Raw genomic sequence first — 16,080 nt, 5'->3', positions numbered from 1 at the left:
ATACCCCCACGTGGAGCAGGTGAAAAGGCTTCTGTCCACAGAACACATTTGAATTCACAACAGTCGTATAAGGAAAGCAAATCACCGTGAAGTTATGCAAAGAACGGTTTCGCCCATGTGCATTCACATACTGGACCATCATCTGATCTCCACTGGGACTCAGGGGATCAGCAGCGTGTGGCTACAGCTGTTTCCCTGCAGGTCAGGTTACCCAGCCACCGCCATCCCCAAGGCCCTCACCAAGGGAACAGCCCCACATCGAGACGACACACGAGGGGCGTGAGGCGCTCCGACAGCTCGCTGGCCGCCAGCATGAGCGAAAAAGCCAACAGCAACAAGCGCTTTGCAAAGAATCTCAGCAGTCAGTGGTTTTTAACCGAAAACCAGCTCACAGGAAACATGTCCTTTGGAGCTCTTTCATCAAACTTTCACAATAAAAGTTGCCAACGAAGTGCAGGTCAGCTTCAGACAAACACAAATCTGAATTTATGGGACAAAAATCCCTCTTAAAGTTTAAAAAATGATTTCATTTTAATTCAAATATTCCTTTAACAATAAAGGATCTCCACTAAGATATATCATGCAATGTCTTTGTTGTAGACTGATGAAATCTTGAGGGATCATTTTGCATTTTCACTGCTTTCAAGACAAAATTTCATCGAATCAAATTAGACTTCTTTGATTTACAGGACAATTCACTATTTCACTGAATAAAATATTGACTTATTTTTTAAATCTCTTTTAAAATTAACATTTTATGCAGTTTTAAAAAATACTTCACAAAACTGGCGATATAGCCCAAACAAAGTTGGGAAAATCATTCATAAAATTATGAGTTCCTATAATAAAAACTAACTGGAAACTTTCTTTTCTCTGAAATTTCAAATCAGTTTGGGGATTTGATTAATTTGTGTTAATTTACATAGATTTATTTAATATGAACATTTTTTAAATAAATAAAATCCTGGATGCAGCTCTATTTTCTTAAATAAATGAAGCCTGCATCCAGTCCTAGTTTGGTTGAATTTGCAGACATTTTACTCACAAAATGTGAGTTACCATGAAATTATTTTTAAACAATAACATCAGTGAGATATTACTTAGTTTAGGAGGAATGTTGCTAGGTTTGTACTTTGCAAACAGCTAAGAAAAATATTAGAATGCGGGGTTTAAACCTTAAGAAGACACTGTTGTGCAACAACAACAGCTTTAAACTGTAAGATTACTGTGATAGCCTAAACTGGGAGAGAAATCCAAATTATAATGTCCAAAGTCCATTTTATTTAATTATTTTTACAATTTAAGTGAAAAAATAAAGCTAGTTTGTCTTTTTGAATGTCAGAATCGTATCCCTTTGAAGGAAAACCAAGAAAAAATGTCCAGCTAGCTTGTTTTCTAGCAACAACAACAAAAATGCGTGACGCCGTCAGCGCTACGACGCTCTATCAAAATAAAAGCGTTTCTCTGTGGCCATCCAACACTGACCGACTTCTTGAGACGACGGGAGCTCAGGAATTCCCTGACAGTTGCACAGCTCCTCACAAACTGCTCCTCCTCCGTGTGTTCCCCCTGCAGGCTACCGTCTCGGCCTCCAAACGGAGCAGCTGTGGCCGCTGTAAGCGCGGTTCAGCTCCACAGACTGAATGCGGTCCGTCTCAAGAAGTTTACCCCGTCAAAGCCGCCGCAGATCTCGGAGACGCGGGTCAACAGAGTGTCCGCCTCGCGCAGCAAAATCATTTTCACCGCCTCGTTAGACTTCATGACAGCAACAAACAGCGAAGTTAACAAGCAGCGAAGTTAACAATTCGCCTCAGAAATGTCGCATTTTTTCGCCCCGCGTGCCTTGTTCGTAACCGCCATAGCTGCTGGGGTTTTATTCGATGCGGCCAAAGACTCAAATAGTCCCCCGCTTAACAACTCCACACTGCTACTGTGTTTAGTCGTGTGAACGCGGGCGGCTAAAAACACAATTCCTGCCATGGAAAAGAGCTTAAAGTTCACATTTAACCCGATTAAAACCACAAACACCAAAAACGTTACAATTCGTACCAGAAGCGATTGGCGCTGCTCCGACCGGAGTCCCCGACCTCGGAGCTTGTTCTTCTCAGGCCGGATGCCGTCTTTCCTTTCGAGGGTGAAAAAAAGAGCAACCAACTGCTGCTGCTTCTTCTTCTTTGTGGTTTCCGTGCGGTCGATACTTTCCGTTCCACCTTGTTTGTCGCCCTGTTCACTGGGGTCGTGGCATCCCGCAGCGCTGCGAGTTCTTCTTCTGTTTAAAGTTTGACACCCGAAGGAGAAAAAGGAAGTGCTTTCGCTAAGGTGTTCGTCGATGAGACCATGGCAGCGTGTGGGACGACGGCTGCTGCTTGATCTCTCTCTCTCTCTCTCTCTCAGTGAGTCCTCTCCGCCAGCTGACGCTGTCTTCTGCCACCACACCGCTGCCGGGCTATCGACGTGACCGCGAGGAAGCAGCGCCACCTAGCGGTAGCTTCAGCAGACGACTCCCTCAGTGCAAACACTGCCCCACAGCGCCCTCTGCTGGACAAAATATAAATAATAATTTGAAAGGTTAACGATGAGACATCATACACTACAGTACAGTGAGGTGAATGTAAACACGAAAGATGTTCATTCATTCATCTTCTTAACCGTTTATTCCCTTTCGGGGTCACGGGGTTGCCGGAGCCTATCCCGGCCACTTGGGCGTAGGCAGGGGATACCCTGGACTGGTCGCCAGTCTGTCGCAGGGTGGAATATCCTCAATCACACATCCATTCACTCTCACACTCACACCTATGGACAATTTAGAGTTGCCAATCAACCTATGTAGCATGTTTTTGGACGGTGGGAGGAAGCCGGAGATCCCGGAGAAAACCCACGCATGCACGGGGAGAACATGCAAACTCCACACAGAAAGGTCCCCCGTTGATGTTGTGTTTTTCATGTCCCCCAGCCGGGACTTGAACACGAAAGATACATAAAGTAAATAAATACCATAAAAAAAGGTTTTAGAGCGTAACATATTTTTGAATTATTACAGCAGTGGTTCCAGATAAGGGGAACATGTACCCCAAGGGGTACTTAATGGGTGCTATAATTATAATAATAATAATAATTCTTGGAAATCATCATCATAAATTCTAACAAAATTACTCTACGATAATTTTATATCTATCTAGCAAGTATTTTTGTCCACAGCAGTTTTTTTTAGCAATATTGGAAATAATCTGTGAATGAGTCTATCTTCCTTTTTAAAATAATTTTTCACCTCTAAATAATTTAGGGAGAAACGTTTAACTGGTTTGAAATCCGATAGCACTTTTTTCCTTAAAAAATGTCTTATACTTTAACTTTTTTTTAAAAAAGTTGTTTTGTTCATTTTTTTTTTAAATGCTTCATGACATCCAAGTTTGGGATGCCATTTAACATTTCAACAATATTGCTTTAAATTGTCTTGATACATAAAATTTGCCTATAGTACAGACAAAATCTTTAATATAGTCAACAAAAGGCAAAGTCAGAATCACTTCATAACAAAAATTTACTGACATTTACTGAAAAAAACATAATTTACAAATTTCCTTCTGTTTCAAAAACCAAAATCATATAAATTGTGTTTTTGATAGAAATCTTAAAGCATTTTCAAGCATCAGTTTTTGAAAACAGAATTTTTTATGCCTAAAGCGTGAGCCCAATGCACAGACTTTGTATTTTTTTACAGGCTTGTATCACACATTCCTGTTGCAGTAGCTGTTTTTTGCTCATTCTGTATTTATTATAACTTCTATCTTTTTTTTAAGCCAATCAATTCGACATATCATGTTAAAATGTCATTGTGTTTTTGAGGGGGATTATAATAAATGTTGAAACACATTTGCACCAAAAAAAAGTCATTTTCTAATGTTTTGTTCTCTGTTGAACTTTCCCATGTATCTTTCCTGTCCCAGCAAACCTCTTCACAACCATTTAATTTCTCCTCATTGACTAATTAACAATCCCACCGCCTTGGGTTTCCTCACAAAACAATATAAACATTCACTCTTTTCTGGGGCACAGCCAGGGTTCATGCTGGCATAAAACGGAGCAAAAACAAGTCTGCATAGTTTCCAGCACAATTTGATGCAGAGCAGAGAGAACCGGCCCAGGGGCCCATTTCAGCCTCAAGAGGGGACACATTTAACAAAATTCTTCTGTGAGTACTGGGCCAAAGATGTGGTGTTTTATTTTCTTCTTCTTGTTGTTATTCATGCCCCCTAATGACAAATGTGTGAAAGAATGAGAAAGGTTATGCTGTCTTAAGCCTGCAGTATGTTTTACCTTGATAAATCCAGAGTTTTTGCAGCAGTGACTGAAGAAATAGACCCTCACATGCTTATGTTATTGCACCGCACCACAAACAGTTACTTCAATTGCAAGGAAAAGTGTAAAGCAAAAATAAAAGCAAGAGATTGGTGAAGTCAAAACAAAATTCTAACACTTGCCTGTCACGTCAAAGCTCTGTGCAGGGTCACTCCCTCCCTCCTCAGACAGGCAGACAGCTCTTCCTCCAGGCTCCCTAGTCTACCTCTCACTGGACTCTCCTTCATCTCTCCCTCCTTCCCTCCTCACACCTCTCAACATTTCAGACACAGAGATGAAGATGTCTTGGACACACGCAACCCCCCTGGCCCTCCTTGCTGTGTTTGTTGTACTCTCCTGTCAGTCTAATGAACACAATCTTCTCTTTTTGCCAAAGCATGCATTTCATTATCAGTGATTTGGTTCAGATTTCTTAATCTTCTGCCCTAAAATGCAGCGTCTCCAGAGGCCGACTCTGCAGCTGTGGCCAGCAGCACAGGCAGCGTTACGGATCCTCAGGGTGAGCTTTGTTTCTGTTTGAGTTTTTAAACCGCTCAAGGTTCTGAGCTGAACCCCTTTCCTCTGCAGGTCCGCTGAAGAGGATCTTCATGAAAGAGGCAGACGCTGCAAACTTCTTCAGGAGGCGCAGCAGACGGGCTGTGAAGTCTCAGGATGAGCTTGACGGTGAGTTTGTGGATACTGCTCTGTGCGGTAACGTGCAGGCTGTAGAAACTTTTATGTGCCTTTTATGATAAAAAATAAAGCTGTTCAGTTCTGAATAAAAAAGTGTAATCAGTGCAAAATTATTGACTTTAAGGAAACTACCAGTAAAAATGTATTAAGTCAAAATGTGTTAGGATTGTTTCACTGGTGTTCGATCACCTGTAGTACCTGTATTCAACATAACAAAAGTCATGACATATAGTTCTGGTATTGTTTAGAATAAATCATTGGATCTTTGTACATAGTTCAGTGGAACTTTGCCGGATATTTTAGACATTTTTCTCTTAGTTTTGACCTTGTCTTGGCTTTATTTATCGATTTATACATTTTTATTTTGTCTCTACATCTTTGATCTTTTGTTCCTATATATTATATTTTTTTTCAGGAAATAAAAAGAAAATATTTACCACTTAAAATAAAAATCTTTTCCACAGTTTCAGGTTTATTGTGGAATTCTTATGTAATATAATTAAAAAGCTGTGGAGGGATATCAAGCATTGCTACAAAAAAAAGTTTTAAAGATAAATTAATCAAGCAAATTGTAAAGTAAAACAAAGATCAAAAAGACTAAGAGTTAAGTACAATCTGCTGTTGTTTGTTTGGATTTATCCTTTTAGTGACACAAATGTTTCAGATATTGTACAATAGGGCATATTAAATGCTTTTCTATCCTGAATGAATCCTTTTACCTGTTTTGTCACAATTATTTAATGTAAAAGATGCAAAGTTGTGCTAAAATAATAGCAACCAAGTAGATACATATGTCTTTGGTTAATTCTGCTATTAGCTAAAGAAATAACCTGCAGAGTTCATCTGCTTTGGACCAAACATGTCCGTGTAACCACAGCAGCCGCCAGCTCTTCATTATTCTTGACTCGGCCTGGCCAGGAAATACCTCATACCTGTTTTCTTGCTGGAGGCAGCAGCAGGAGCCACAGGCCAAGATGGATCTCAGCTCACATCCTGTAGCACATACAAGCATTTCTCAAACTGTCCAACATGGTGACTGAAGAAACACTAACGCTGCTCTTCCAGTGGCAACGTGTGAGCACACTGTGCTCCTTTGAATCAGAATTATGCAACGCCATGTGTATGTGGCAACAAAATCTCAGTGCGTGCTGCTGAGGGAAACCGAGCAGAGAACAGATAGGGATGGATGAAGTGAGTGGGTGAGCAGTTGGATGTTGAATGTGGAATGTGCCAATATCCAAGCAGACGGGGGTCAGAGGAAAAAAAAGAAAAAAGAAAAAGTGAGACACACAAGCTTTCCTCTGCAGTCTCCTGCTGCGAGGTGCTGACACGAAAGGATGACCCTCCTTATGAAAGAAGATTTATCAAATGGATATCAGCTGCTTCAGTGGGCGGTTTAAAACTATTTGAAGCAACAACTTTAAAAGTGACGCTTCCTGAATCAAAGTATTTAGTTAGTTAATGCTACCTGCAGAACGCAGAAACTCTGAAATATTGATGGTACCAAGCTGATCTAAAAAGTGAAATAATTCCTTGAACAGAAAGTCTTTTTTTAAAGGATTTAACTGGTGTGCAAAGTTTGTAAACAAATAACTTAAAATCTAATTCTGATTTGAAAAGTTTCACTTCCAACTTGATCCTTTTAATCTTGTCGTTTTCAACCTAAACTCCCAGCATGCACCTCAGCATCCGGTGCATGCATAAACATAACCTGGAAAAGGTCACAGGGCGCGACCTTTCTTTCTAAAGGTTAGAGTTGCAGCTTTAAACCTTTCATGCCTCAACTTTTGCTGCTGCGGCTGAAATGAGTTTTACTGCCGTCATGTAAGGAGCAATACATTCTAGATTCAAGGAGTTTTTACCTGGTTTTTTTTTGAACATTTTGAAACATTTCCATTAATCTGTTGCTATTTTTCTAAAGCCAGCATCAATATTCATCTGAAATATTACCGCCGTTTAAGATGTTGCCTTAAATGTCAGTTGGTACATTCTGCTTTGAATTCAAATGAGTTTAAATCTATCACAGTTAAAAGGAAAAAAAGTAGCCTGACTCAGGTTCTGTGTCACAGTTTAAGTTTCATATTCTGCTGACAGTTCTTCCTTCTCTCTTTTGGAGCCTTGTTGTTTTAAGTAAAATAAATAAGTTTAGTTTAAGGAAATGTGAAACTTTGATGCTAGCAGTAAAATAAATCTGGCCTTGTTGGCTGTTTCTACGTGTACGGAATCAGATTTGATAGGAAAGAATCCATTAATCAGATCTTCTGAGGGGAGCATGAAAATGACTTCATTTTGCAATGATCTTCCTGTTTGTGTGTGCAGCTGAGCAGAGGCAGGTTATAGCTGCTGATGAGCGGAAGAGAGAATTTCATGAGGAGAAGAGGAACGAGTTTGAGAGCTACGCCGAGGAGGATAACGACGGTCCGTGAAGGTTTCCTATGTGATGCAGCTGATTCAGCAGGAGAGCTAACTCATGTCCTCCTGATCTCCTCAGAGGTAAACGAGAGAAGCAGAGAGAGTACGGAACAGTGGAGAGAGTTCCAGTACGACGGCGTGCATCCACCCCACGAGGACAACCGCCACTCCAACTGACACCCCGGAGCACAGATGCAGGGAGACGGGACAGAACTCAAGATGCAAAAGTAGATATTTAAGCAAATATATACAACGTTTTTCCATTTTAAGCCTGTAAAAAAATTAAACAGACTTCCTAATATCATAGATTAACCAAATTTGTGACAAATACATAAGCATTTGTTATAAGTATCAGGGATAAATGACAGCACGGCATGGTTTAATTCTCACTTTTAAACGGGAAGATCACAATCACTTTAAAATGTTTTATATTTTTAAATATGAGCTAAGTTACATTTATAAGGAACCCAAAAAAGTAAAAAAAAAAAAAAAGCATAAACTTAAACACTTTTTTTAATAAACTTAAAACTAAATCTTTTATTTTATCTTTTTCATTTTAGATAGTTGGTATCAGAATGAAACTAAAAAATAAATAAAGTAACCAGTAACTTCTGATGTGTTTTTCCATTTATCCTTATACACACCAGCTTAATTCCCTGTGATTTTCTTGAAATTCTTCTTGTGAAGAATCCTGTTTATTACTAATTGAAAATCATTTAAAAAAAATCAGCAGTTTGGTTAGACCATTTATCATATATATAAATATATAATATAATGCATTAAATAATATACCATGATGAAATAGTTCTATAACCTCACCTCCACACAGTTTTCCTGAGATTCACAATCATTTTTAGGGATAGTTTATGATTGATCGTTCTTCTACAAACTGTACACTGAACGGGTCCTAGTGAAGCCGCCCCAAACTATGATACTACCACCTAGTTTAACAGATGGACAAGGTTTACATGCCACAACAAATTCAGTTTCATTTTCATTTCAATCAAATTCAAACTTTTATTTTCATTACATATAAGAGCATCAGTGTGAATCGCTTCGTATATATTTACTGTACTGATGTGTGCAAAGTGTAACTTGATATTTACTTTCAATTAAAGCAAAAACAACCATTCCCCTGTGTCTTTTACTGTGTCTCGATCTCTTTGCAATAGCACTGTGAAAATAAATCAAAGAATAAACACACAAATTCAGAGTAAATACTGTAGAGCTTTGTATTTACAATAAGTAGACGCTCAAAATCCATTTCAATATTTACCAGAGTTGTGCATGATTCAAGACTGCGAAGCCCTTTGAGTTGGGCGTGTTCACGTGTGTGTCCCCCCCCCCCCCCCCCACACACATTCATGTTAGGTGAGTGAAATTAAATAGAGGTACCACAGAGAAAATACAAAGACAGATCCCATCTCCTCTCTGTGTGAAAAGTCTCTGGAGAAGGAGTGGGAGACAGAAGGATAAAGAGTCTTTCTGTGAAATTCAACAGGCTGGTATGAAAGCACAGTGATTAAATACAGTGACTGAGCTGCTCCCAGAGCTGCCAGATCATGAGCGGAAGGAAGCAGAGCACAATATTTATACCACTCAACTGTACAATACTGACCTGACTGCAATGGGACAAATTGGAATTCCTCGCTTCGTATTCAACTTTGATCACATCACATAGGAACATTTCCCTTTAAGTTCATTTAAAAGGAGGTTAAAAGAACCGTCTGAATAAGAAAGAAGACATCTGTGCCAGTGGCAAATTAGGAGAATTTTAGTTCTATCTTGTCAAACAATTTGGATTTAAAAAAAAAAAAAAAAAAAGCAGTGCTCGATCGTATTGAGAAGTTTTGTTAGCTTCATGTTCACATCCCTGCAGATCCCTGAGAACTGGTCATAAAGCAACAACGCGTGGCGCCCTCCTGTGGTCGGGGAAGACTTTAGACCCATCACAGAAAAAAATAAAATATCCTTCAGAAATTCTTTAGCTTTGTCAGATAATACAGTAGTTCTTAGTCCAGTTTTATGATCAATGAGTGATATTGTAAGAAAATAAATACTCAAAGACATAAGTGTAATGTACCAGTCCACTGCAGTCATAAATGATTGGGTGTGTCCTGCCCGGGTTTAGCAATTACACATCCAAAAAGCAGACACAAAACCGACTGCCGTTTTGTTGGAAGTGGGGCGCTCTGAGCCATCGCAAGAATATATCACAGCAAATAAACGAGAGCTGTGCGAACCACGAGGAGTTCAGGGTGCGGGTGACGTTATAGGTATTTACCACAGTTTGAAGCCTATGTTTCACTTGCATAAACATGACTCCACGCAACAAATCCAGGCAGAATATTTACACAAGGCATATATCGGAGTGTCCCATCACAGTCAAAAAACAGAAAACCAGACAGCAGCATCATCTTTTTTCTTTTGCGTGGACCTCTCACAGCAGGTGCTGGTTTGCTGGCCGCGCTTTTCAGGTGAGACCTCCAGGTCTCTGTACAGATTCAGCCATGCAAAACGGAGCGGAGCCAGTGCCCCTGAAATTCCTCCGACGCTTTGCAGAAACCAACGGGAGGTTGCGGGATTGGAGAACTGGGCGACGACATTGATTCACGAAGCCTGGGCAGGGGGTTTGGTTTGATTAACCCCCCCACGTCTCAAAGCTCTGTGGTCTCCCAGCTCACCTCCCGCGGAACCTGGCGTCATTTAGTCCCCGTGTGGATGACGGTAACAGTGGAGGGTCGCGGTCGTGGCGGCTCAGCCACCGCTGGAGAGTCATCCCGTGGAGCCGGAGCGGAGGCATCAGAGTCCTGATTGAACACTCTAACAGCAGATGGTAGAGGTGATATAGGAGGACCTAGGAGGAAAAACGGAATCCTTTTAACTAAAAAGTTGATTTTATTAAAAGAAGAAAAAAAAAACCTCCCTGTGCACAGATATTAAGACCTGCATCAAATCGTTGTCCCACCAGGTTACGGTAGTTTTTAGAAAAAGACATAGCTGCTACAAATAAATAAATTAAACTTCAGATGAAAACTGAAAATTATTTTAGACTTTCTTTTTAGCCCTTGACACCGAAATTTATTTCCAGCCATAAATAAAAAATAATTTGTGTTTTTTCTTTCCAGTCAATGCTTATTGGAATGCAAAATTGGAATAAGGAATAAGGACAATTAAAACAAGGACAAACAGATTAAAAAATAGCTTCTATCCAAGAGCCATCGTGGCCTTAAACGCTGCTAAATAAAGTTAATTTATTAGGGAAGCGTGCAATACCATGACAAGATGTAACCTCCTTTTTATATTTTTGTATCTTTTTTATGTTTTTTATCTTATATTGTCTTATTTCCCAGTTTTGGTTTTTTATTTTAATTTGACTTTTTTATTATTCCACCGGAAAAATTGCACTGTAATTTCGTTGTAGATTTACAATGACAATAAAGATATTTCTATTCTATTTAAGGTCATTTGGGAGGATTGGTGGTTTATTGTATATTTGCATCAATAGTGATCAATGGGTTAAAATACTAAGTTGTAGTTTTGGAGAGAGAAAAAAAAGATCTTTAAAGAACTGTAATTTAAATTTAAAAAAAGCCATTTATGTTTTTTTTGTAGTTTTATTTATATAAAACCAACAAAACACAAAACAGCATTGAAAATTATATTTTATCCAAAAAATTGGTTTTTAATTAAAATAAATAAATAATTAATAATAAAGATTTTAGTCAAAAAATGTAATGTCCAAAGATTTTTTTAATAAATAAGAGTACATAAAATTGATTAAAATGAAACGATTACAAAACAGTCTTTTTATACAGTTGACATTCAATTCAAGTTAAATTTGTTCTCAAACTTGGATTATTTGTCTAATATCAGGGAAAGGTTTAACAAGAACCACTCTGATCTAAATCTGCAGAAATAACAAAGCTCTGATAGTTGGGACAAACAAAGAAATCTATCTTTTTGTCTTCATTTGTTTGGTCACGTCTCAGGAAGCTATATGTTGTTTTGTTATTTGATTACCCCCTGCATAAACTGTCCATCATTTGCATCTCAAAATTATGGATATTGCCCAAAAAAAATGATCAGAATATTTCCAGGCAATGTCTCCCAGGCTTTGGAATACTAGATGCGGAGCCGTTTCTGATGAGGATTTCAAAAAGGTCCTTTTCTGGTGGGTTTTTTAAGCATTCAGTTGGCTTCTAAGCCAACCGCTTTGCTGCATTTTAAATGGTTATCTATCTCAGCGGAGTAAAAGCGCATCCGAGTGTTGTGCTTCAATTCAGACATGGTTGTGTTGATCGCAGCCACCGTCTGGTGTCACTCACAGTCCTTCAGGGAGAGCGGCGCGCAGTCCACGGACTGGCTCTTGGCTGGAGCTCGGCCCTGAGGGCTCGGCACAGAGTTGGAGCTTTGGATGCTGCTGCCAAAGCTGGTGCCCAGCTGCAGGCGCCTCATGTGGCGGATCACAGCTGTGGCGTTAAAAGCTTGCTGTAGAAAGAGGGAGCAAAACAGATGAGAGATTCAAAACAAGGCGTTTGGGTGAGTCTTTATGACAGCAGTACGGGTTGCTTTTTAAATACACTTACCCTCCACTTGCTTTTGGCAAAGTTTTTCCTCATCTGCCGGCTGACTGACTCGTGGATGTTCTTACACAAAGCGGTGTCTCCAGCGATCCTGAGAGCAACAAAATGGACCCAAAAATAGCCATTTGTTAGTGAAAATCTTAAAGAACCACTCCAATGAAAATCTCGTTTTTGTTGTTTTAAGATGTTCTTGTGGAATTTTTCTGATGATGAAGGACAAATATAAAGAAAATTAATCATTTATCTTATTAAAATCGTAGTGCATCAGGAGCAGACATAAAACAATGCCATTTGAAAAAGATTGTATTTGTTACTTTGAAAATACGCTGGGTGGGCCATAACCTCCCTGCTCTGGTCCATTCTGATGTATCCACTTATAGACAGATCCATGTACGCCTCTGTTTTTTCTTGTCGGAGCTGGTATCTGGCTTAAAACTGTACGGCTGGATTGCTCTGATATTGTTCCCCATTTTTGTTGAACCGGTAATGTTAGTTTGGGGTTGTGAGGGGCTGTGAGCTAGAGGGTGAACATGTAAACAGAGAACTGAGAAGAAGAGGGAGCGGGGTTGCTCCATGGCAGAAGTCCCGCCCACAACTCAGAGGTGAATTTCTATTGAACTTTAGGCTAAAAATGTCAAAATTTGAAGAAAAAAAACATTGGGAACGCTTTTAGAATAGATGATTGGAGTGGGGCTTTGAAGACACCATCTTTCTATCGAATTGGTTTATTCAATAGTAAAGGAGAGTTTAGTATTTCCCTCCACCGGGTCACGTCTGGATACCTATAGCCGCCTGTCTGCACTTGCCATTCCTGAGGACTCATTCTCATGCTGTTTTCCTGTTTGCCTCCATCATCTATTCTCATTCTGCTGCAGGACTTCTGACTGATGGCCTGCTGTTTTTTGTGTGGAAGTAATAGTCACATTCATCATAATATCTCCTTATGCTTAATGAAAGTCATTTTTCTCCATCATGACACCGGTTATGGCTGTCACCCTCTGTTTGAATGTCTGCGAGCCCACCACCACAACAGCCCCCATTAATGCCTAACAGACTTATTGCCACCTCAGCTGGAGACAGCAGCCCACGCCGGCGCGGCCTCATTAGCACTGACGCAGGCCAAGGATGACATCGCAATTGTTGATTACGGTTTCCACAGTCTTCAAGGGTCCTTCAGGAGATCCGCCTCTAATTGGCAGACATTTATTCAGCAGATTTCTCTCAGAGAGCTGACAGAGCCCAACAGAGGTGGGCTGGCGGCTCAGAGCCATGGTGACAGATGACAGTGGGAGGACAGGCTCTCCATGACAAACGCATGAGCCCCGCAATCTGCGTCATTCTGCTGTGTAATCGCAGCGCAATGTGTGGCTTCTTATGATTGAAATTCCTCACCAGGGGTGCTCAAGAGCCTGATCGCACGTGAACCTCTTCTCCGGGTCCTTCTCCATCAGACAGCTGATGAAGTCTTTGGCTGTGGAGGGAAAAGAAAGAGGGAAGTCGCCATCCGCTAAAGCCCTTCTGCACTCGCTAGCCCTTAATAGGGTTCACACTTTATTCATGGTTGACCTCATGTGTCTCACTGCAAGAGTTCTGGCAAAAAAACAGGTAGAAAATGAGGGAATACAGGAAATTTAAATCCACCTTACTAGATATAGCAAAAATATGATTTGTAGAAAAAGGTTTCTGATGGGAAAAACTCAACAAAATGCCTTATTTTCTCAAAATGAACATCTAAAAATACTTATCTAAAGTGAGCAACAATCACTAATTCTGCTAAACAATGAGAACAAAACGTGAGCTTTTTCTCCTAAGATTCACAACTTGTGATTCTTTTTTCACCTCTTCAAAACCCGATAGATTATAATAGAGATCAAAACATTACTACAATATGAAATAACATTTTAATTGATGGTGACTTCCTCGATAATTGCATAGTCCTGAATTTCCAGTGTTGTCATTTTGAACAGCTGTTTAATAATAATGCATTAATGCTGATTCATAGAAAGGAGCTTCATCTGAGTCCATCTAAAGGACAAATTAATGGCAATTTGATTTTAGACGCCATGTTTGAGTGGGAGGAAGGTAAAAATGTTATTGCTTTACTGGAATCCAGCAAAACAGGCTACATTTACTAAAAGTGACGATGATGAACGAGTTAAAAATAGGCCCCCAAAAAAAGAAACGGGTAGAAGTCTGTTTGGTTCTATTTACAAACAAACTACACATTTAACTTGAAGACAAAAACTTGCTCCAAAAAGTGTCTGAAAAATAAGTAATTTTCCATAGTATCTTTGATAAAGAAAACCCCCTAAATTTGACACATGGACAGAAGATCCCACTTCAAAAGGCAAAATGGTTTGAAGAATTGGAAGCAGCCCACAAAACTTTAATTTCTATGCCTAAAAACAGTAAAACTGTTCATTAAAAAACCCTGACCTGTAAGTTTCTGATTCTAAAAGCTTATTTTTCTTTGTATACCTCACAAATATTTAAGCCCACAAAATCACTTTTAATTAATTTAATTATTTAATTAAAGATTAATTATATTTACCGTACTTGTTACATCATCCCCTTCTGAATAAACTGAATGTGGAGTTTAGAAATAGATTTTATATTGAGAAATACTGATTTATTTACATTTAAAGGGGAAAACACTTAATGTTTTTGGTCACTATCTTTGGTTCATAAAGAACAAAAGAGCTACAAAAATTAAGCAAGGACATCTAGAAAGCTAAAAGTTGGCGGTGGAGACCATTGAATAAAGTCCACTCAACTGACCTGAATCGGATATGTCGTCCCAATATGGTGCGTCAAACTCATAATCTGCCTTGAGAATCTGCTCAAAGAGCTTTGAGTCATTCTCGTCGTAGAAAGGGGGGTAGCCACAAAGCCTGAAAAGATTAAGTTAAAATAAGATAAGTCCTCTTCCCTGTGTTGCACATTTTAAGCCCAATTCTGTTTTAGATTTGGGTTAAAAACTGTAAAAAGCAACTTTATTTCAACTGAGTGACAGTCTGATATTTGTAAGACAAGAAACAGCAGAGAATGATGTTCAGGAGGGAAAAACAGCACAATAACCAGTCATTTGTCGGTCTTAACCAGTGAAACTTGATATGAAACAGACTTTAATTTAGAAAGATGGAAGATGTTAGATTCTGTGAAGTGGAAGGCTTGCTTGTGTGAAATCACACTTTACATCAAAAACACTATTAATGGGTAACACCACCAGGGGCTTTCTCAGTGTTGGCAAGTCACAGCACTTTGCCTTATTATGGTAGAATACCAGCAACACTTTCTACCAAAGAACTTTAACAGCACTGTTTTACAGCTGATGGATTTTAATTTGAACTTTAATGACAAACTGATTTTGTGGTTTGTTTTCTTTTTGTTGTTGTGGAAGACCTATAAAAGGAAAATTAAACTCAAAATTGCGTGTCTGAGTATTTTTTATTCAGTGTTGTGAACAGGAGCAGATGAAAAATGCTGTTGGAAAAAGATTGTATTTTTGATGCTGGGCGCGCCTCAAGCTCCCAGCTCTGCTCTATTCTGATGCATCCTCTTATAGAAGACTAAAACCATACATGTCTTTGTTTATTCTCATCCAAGCTGGCTCTAAAAAGTACGTCTGGGTAGCTTCAGTATTGCAAGCTATTTGTGCTGCACCGGGAAAGTTAGTTTGGGGTTGTGAGGTGCAGTAAGCTACCGGGAGAACCAGCAAACAGAGGACTCTCAGAAACAGGGAAAGAAAGGAGAAGCCCCGCCCCCCAACACCGAGGCAATTTTCTAGTGAACTACAGAAACTAGAAAACAACACAGGTAGTTTTATTTGGGCTACAAATGGCATAATCATGTTTAAAAGACCACTGGGAACGCTTTTAAAATAGATCAAAAGATGATCAGAGTAGGTCTTTAATCTGATCAGAATCTATCAGTTTGTGACTTCCCTGGTCTTTCACCGATACCTTACAATACGTTTCACCTTTAATGAGCATTGAGCTTTTAAATCTCATGTTGGTTTTTGATCTGAATAAATGTTTATTTTTCTGAAATG

At 39.4% G+C, this 16,080-nt stretch overlaps 3 protein-coding genes across 5 annotated transcripts in view; 1 reads left to right on the top strand and 2 right to left on the bottom strand.

Annotated features, from left to right (window-relative positions):
• The window catches only part of LOC101164227 (cyclin-dependent kinase 17), a 29,792-nt gene extending 27,395 nt beyond the window's left edge, over positions 1 to 2,397 (bottom strand). For 2 of the 3 annotated variants that reach the window (XM_020703897.3, XM_004069536.5), the window contains exon 1: positions 2,050 to 2,397. The gene's annotated coding sequence lies outside the window, so the exon portion shown is untranslated. Of the gene's footprint in view, positions 1 to 1,485; positions 1,625 to 2,049 lie in introns of those variants that run through there. The other variant, XM_078948560.1, reaches the window with a different exon arrangement.
• ucmab (upper zone of growth plate and cartilage matrix associated b) lies at positions 1,414 to 8,575 on the top strand. The gene is made up of 6 exons (XM_078949215.1): positions 1,414 to 1,615; positions 2,395 to 2,484; positions 4,796 to 4,858; positions 4,927 to 5,022; positions 7,351 to 7,449; positions 7,523 to 8,575. Exons 1-6 carry the CDS (start codon positions 1,414 to 1,416, stop codon positions 7,618 to 7,620), a joined length of 648 nt encoding a protein of 215 aa, XP_078805341.1. The 3' UTR covers positions 7,621 to 8,575.
• An 86-nt stretch (positions 8,576 to 8,661) lies between these two features.
• Positions 8,662 to 16,080, bottom strand: part of camk1db (calcium/calmodulin-dependent protein kinase 1Db) — a 29,194-nt gene continuing 21,775 nt past the window's right edge. Inside the window, exons 7-11 of the mRNA XM_004069923.5 lie at positions 14,808 to 14,920; positions 13,422 to 13,500; positions 12,033 to 12,120; positions 11,772 to 11,934; positions 8,662 to 10,300 (exon numbers count right to left, since the gene is read on the bottom strand). Coding sequence (XP_004069971.1) covers positions 10,146 to 10,300; positions 11,772 to 11,934; positions 12,033 to 12,120; positions 13,422 to 13,500; positions 14,808 to 14,920 — 598 coding nt within the window. The 3' untranslated portion in view covers positions 8,662 to 10,145. The remainder of the gene's footprint in view (positions 10,301 to 11,771; positions 11,935 to 12,032; positions 12,121 to 13,421; positions 13,501 to 14,807; positions 14,921 to 16,080) is intronic.

The sequence above is a fragment of the Oryzias latipes genome, chromosome 6, assembly GCF_053564925.1.
Source record: "Oryzias latipes strain Hd-rR chromosome 6, Olatipes_Hd-rR_3.1".
Taxonomy (NCBI): Eukaryota; Metazoa; Chordata; class Actinopteri; order Beloniformes; family Adrianichthyidae; genus Oryzias; species Oryzias latipes.
Note: the sequence above shows the minus strand (reverse complement) of the source record. Positions and strands in the feature narration are given on the sequence as shown.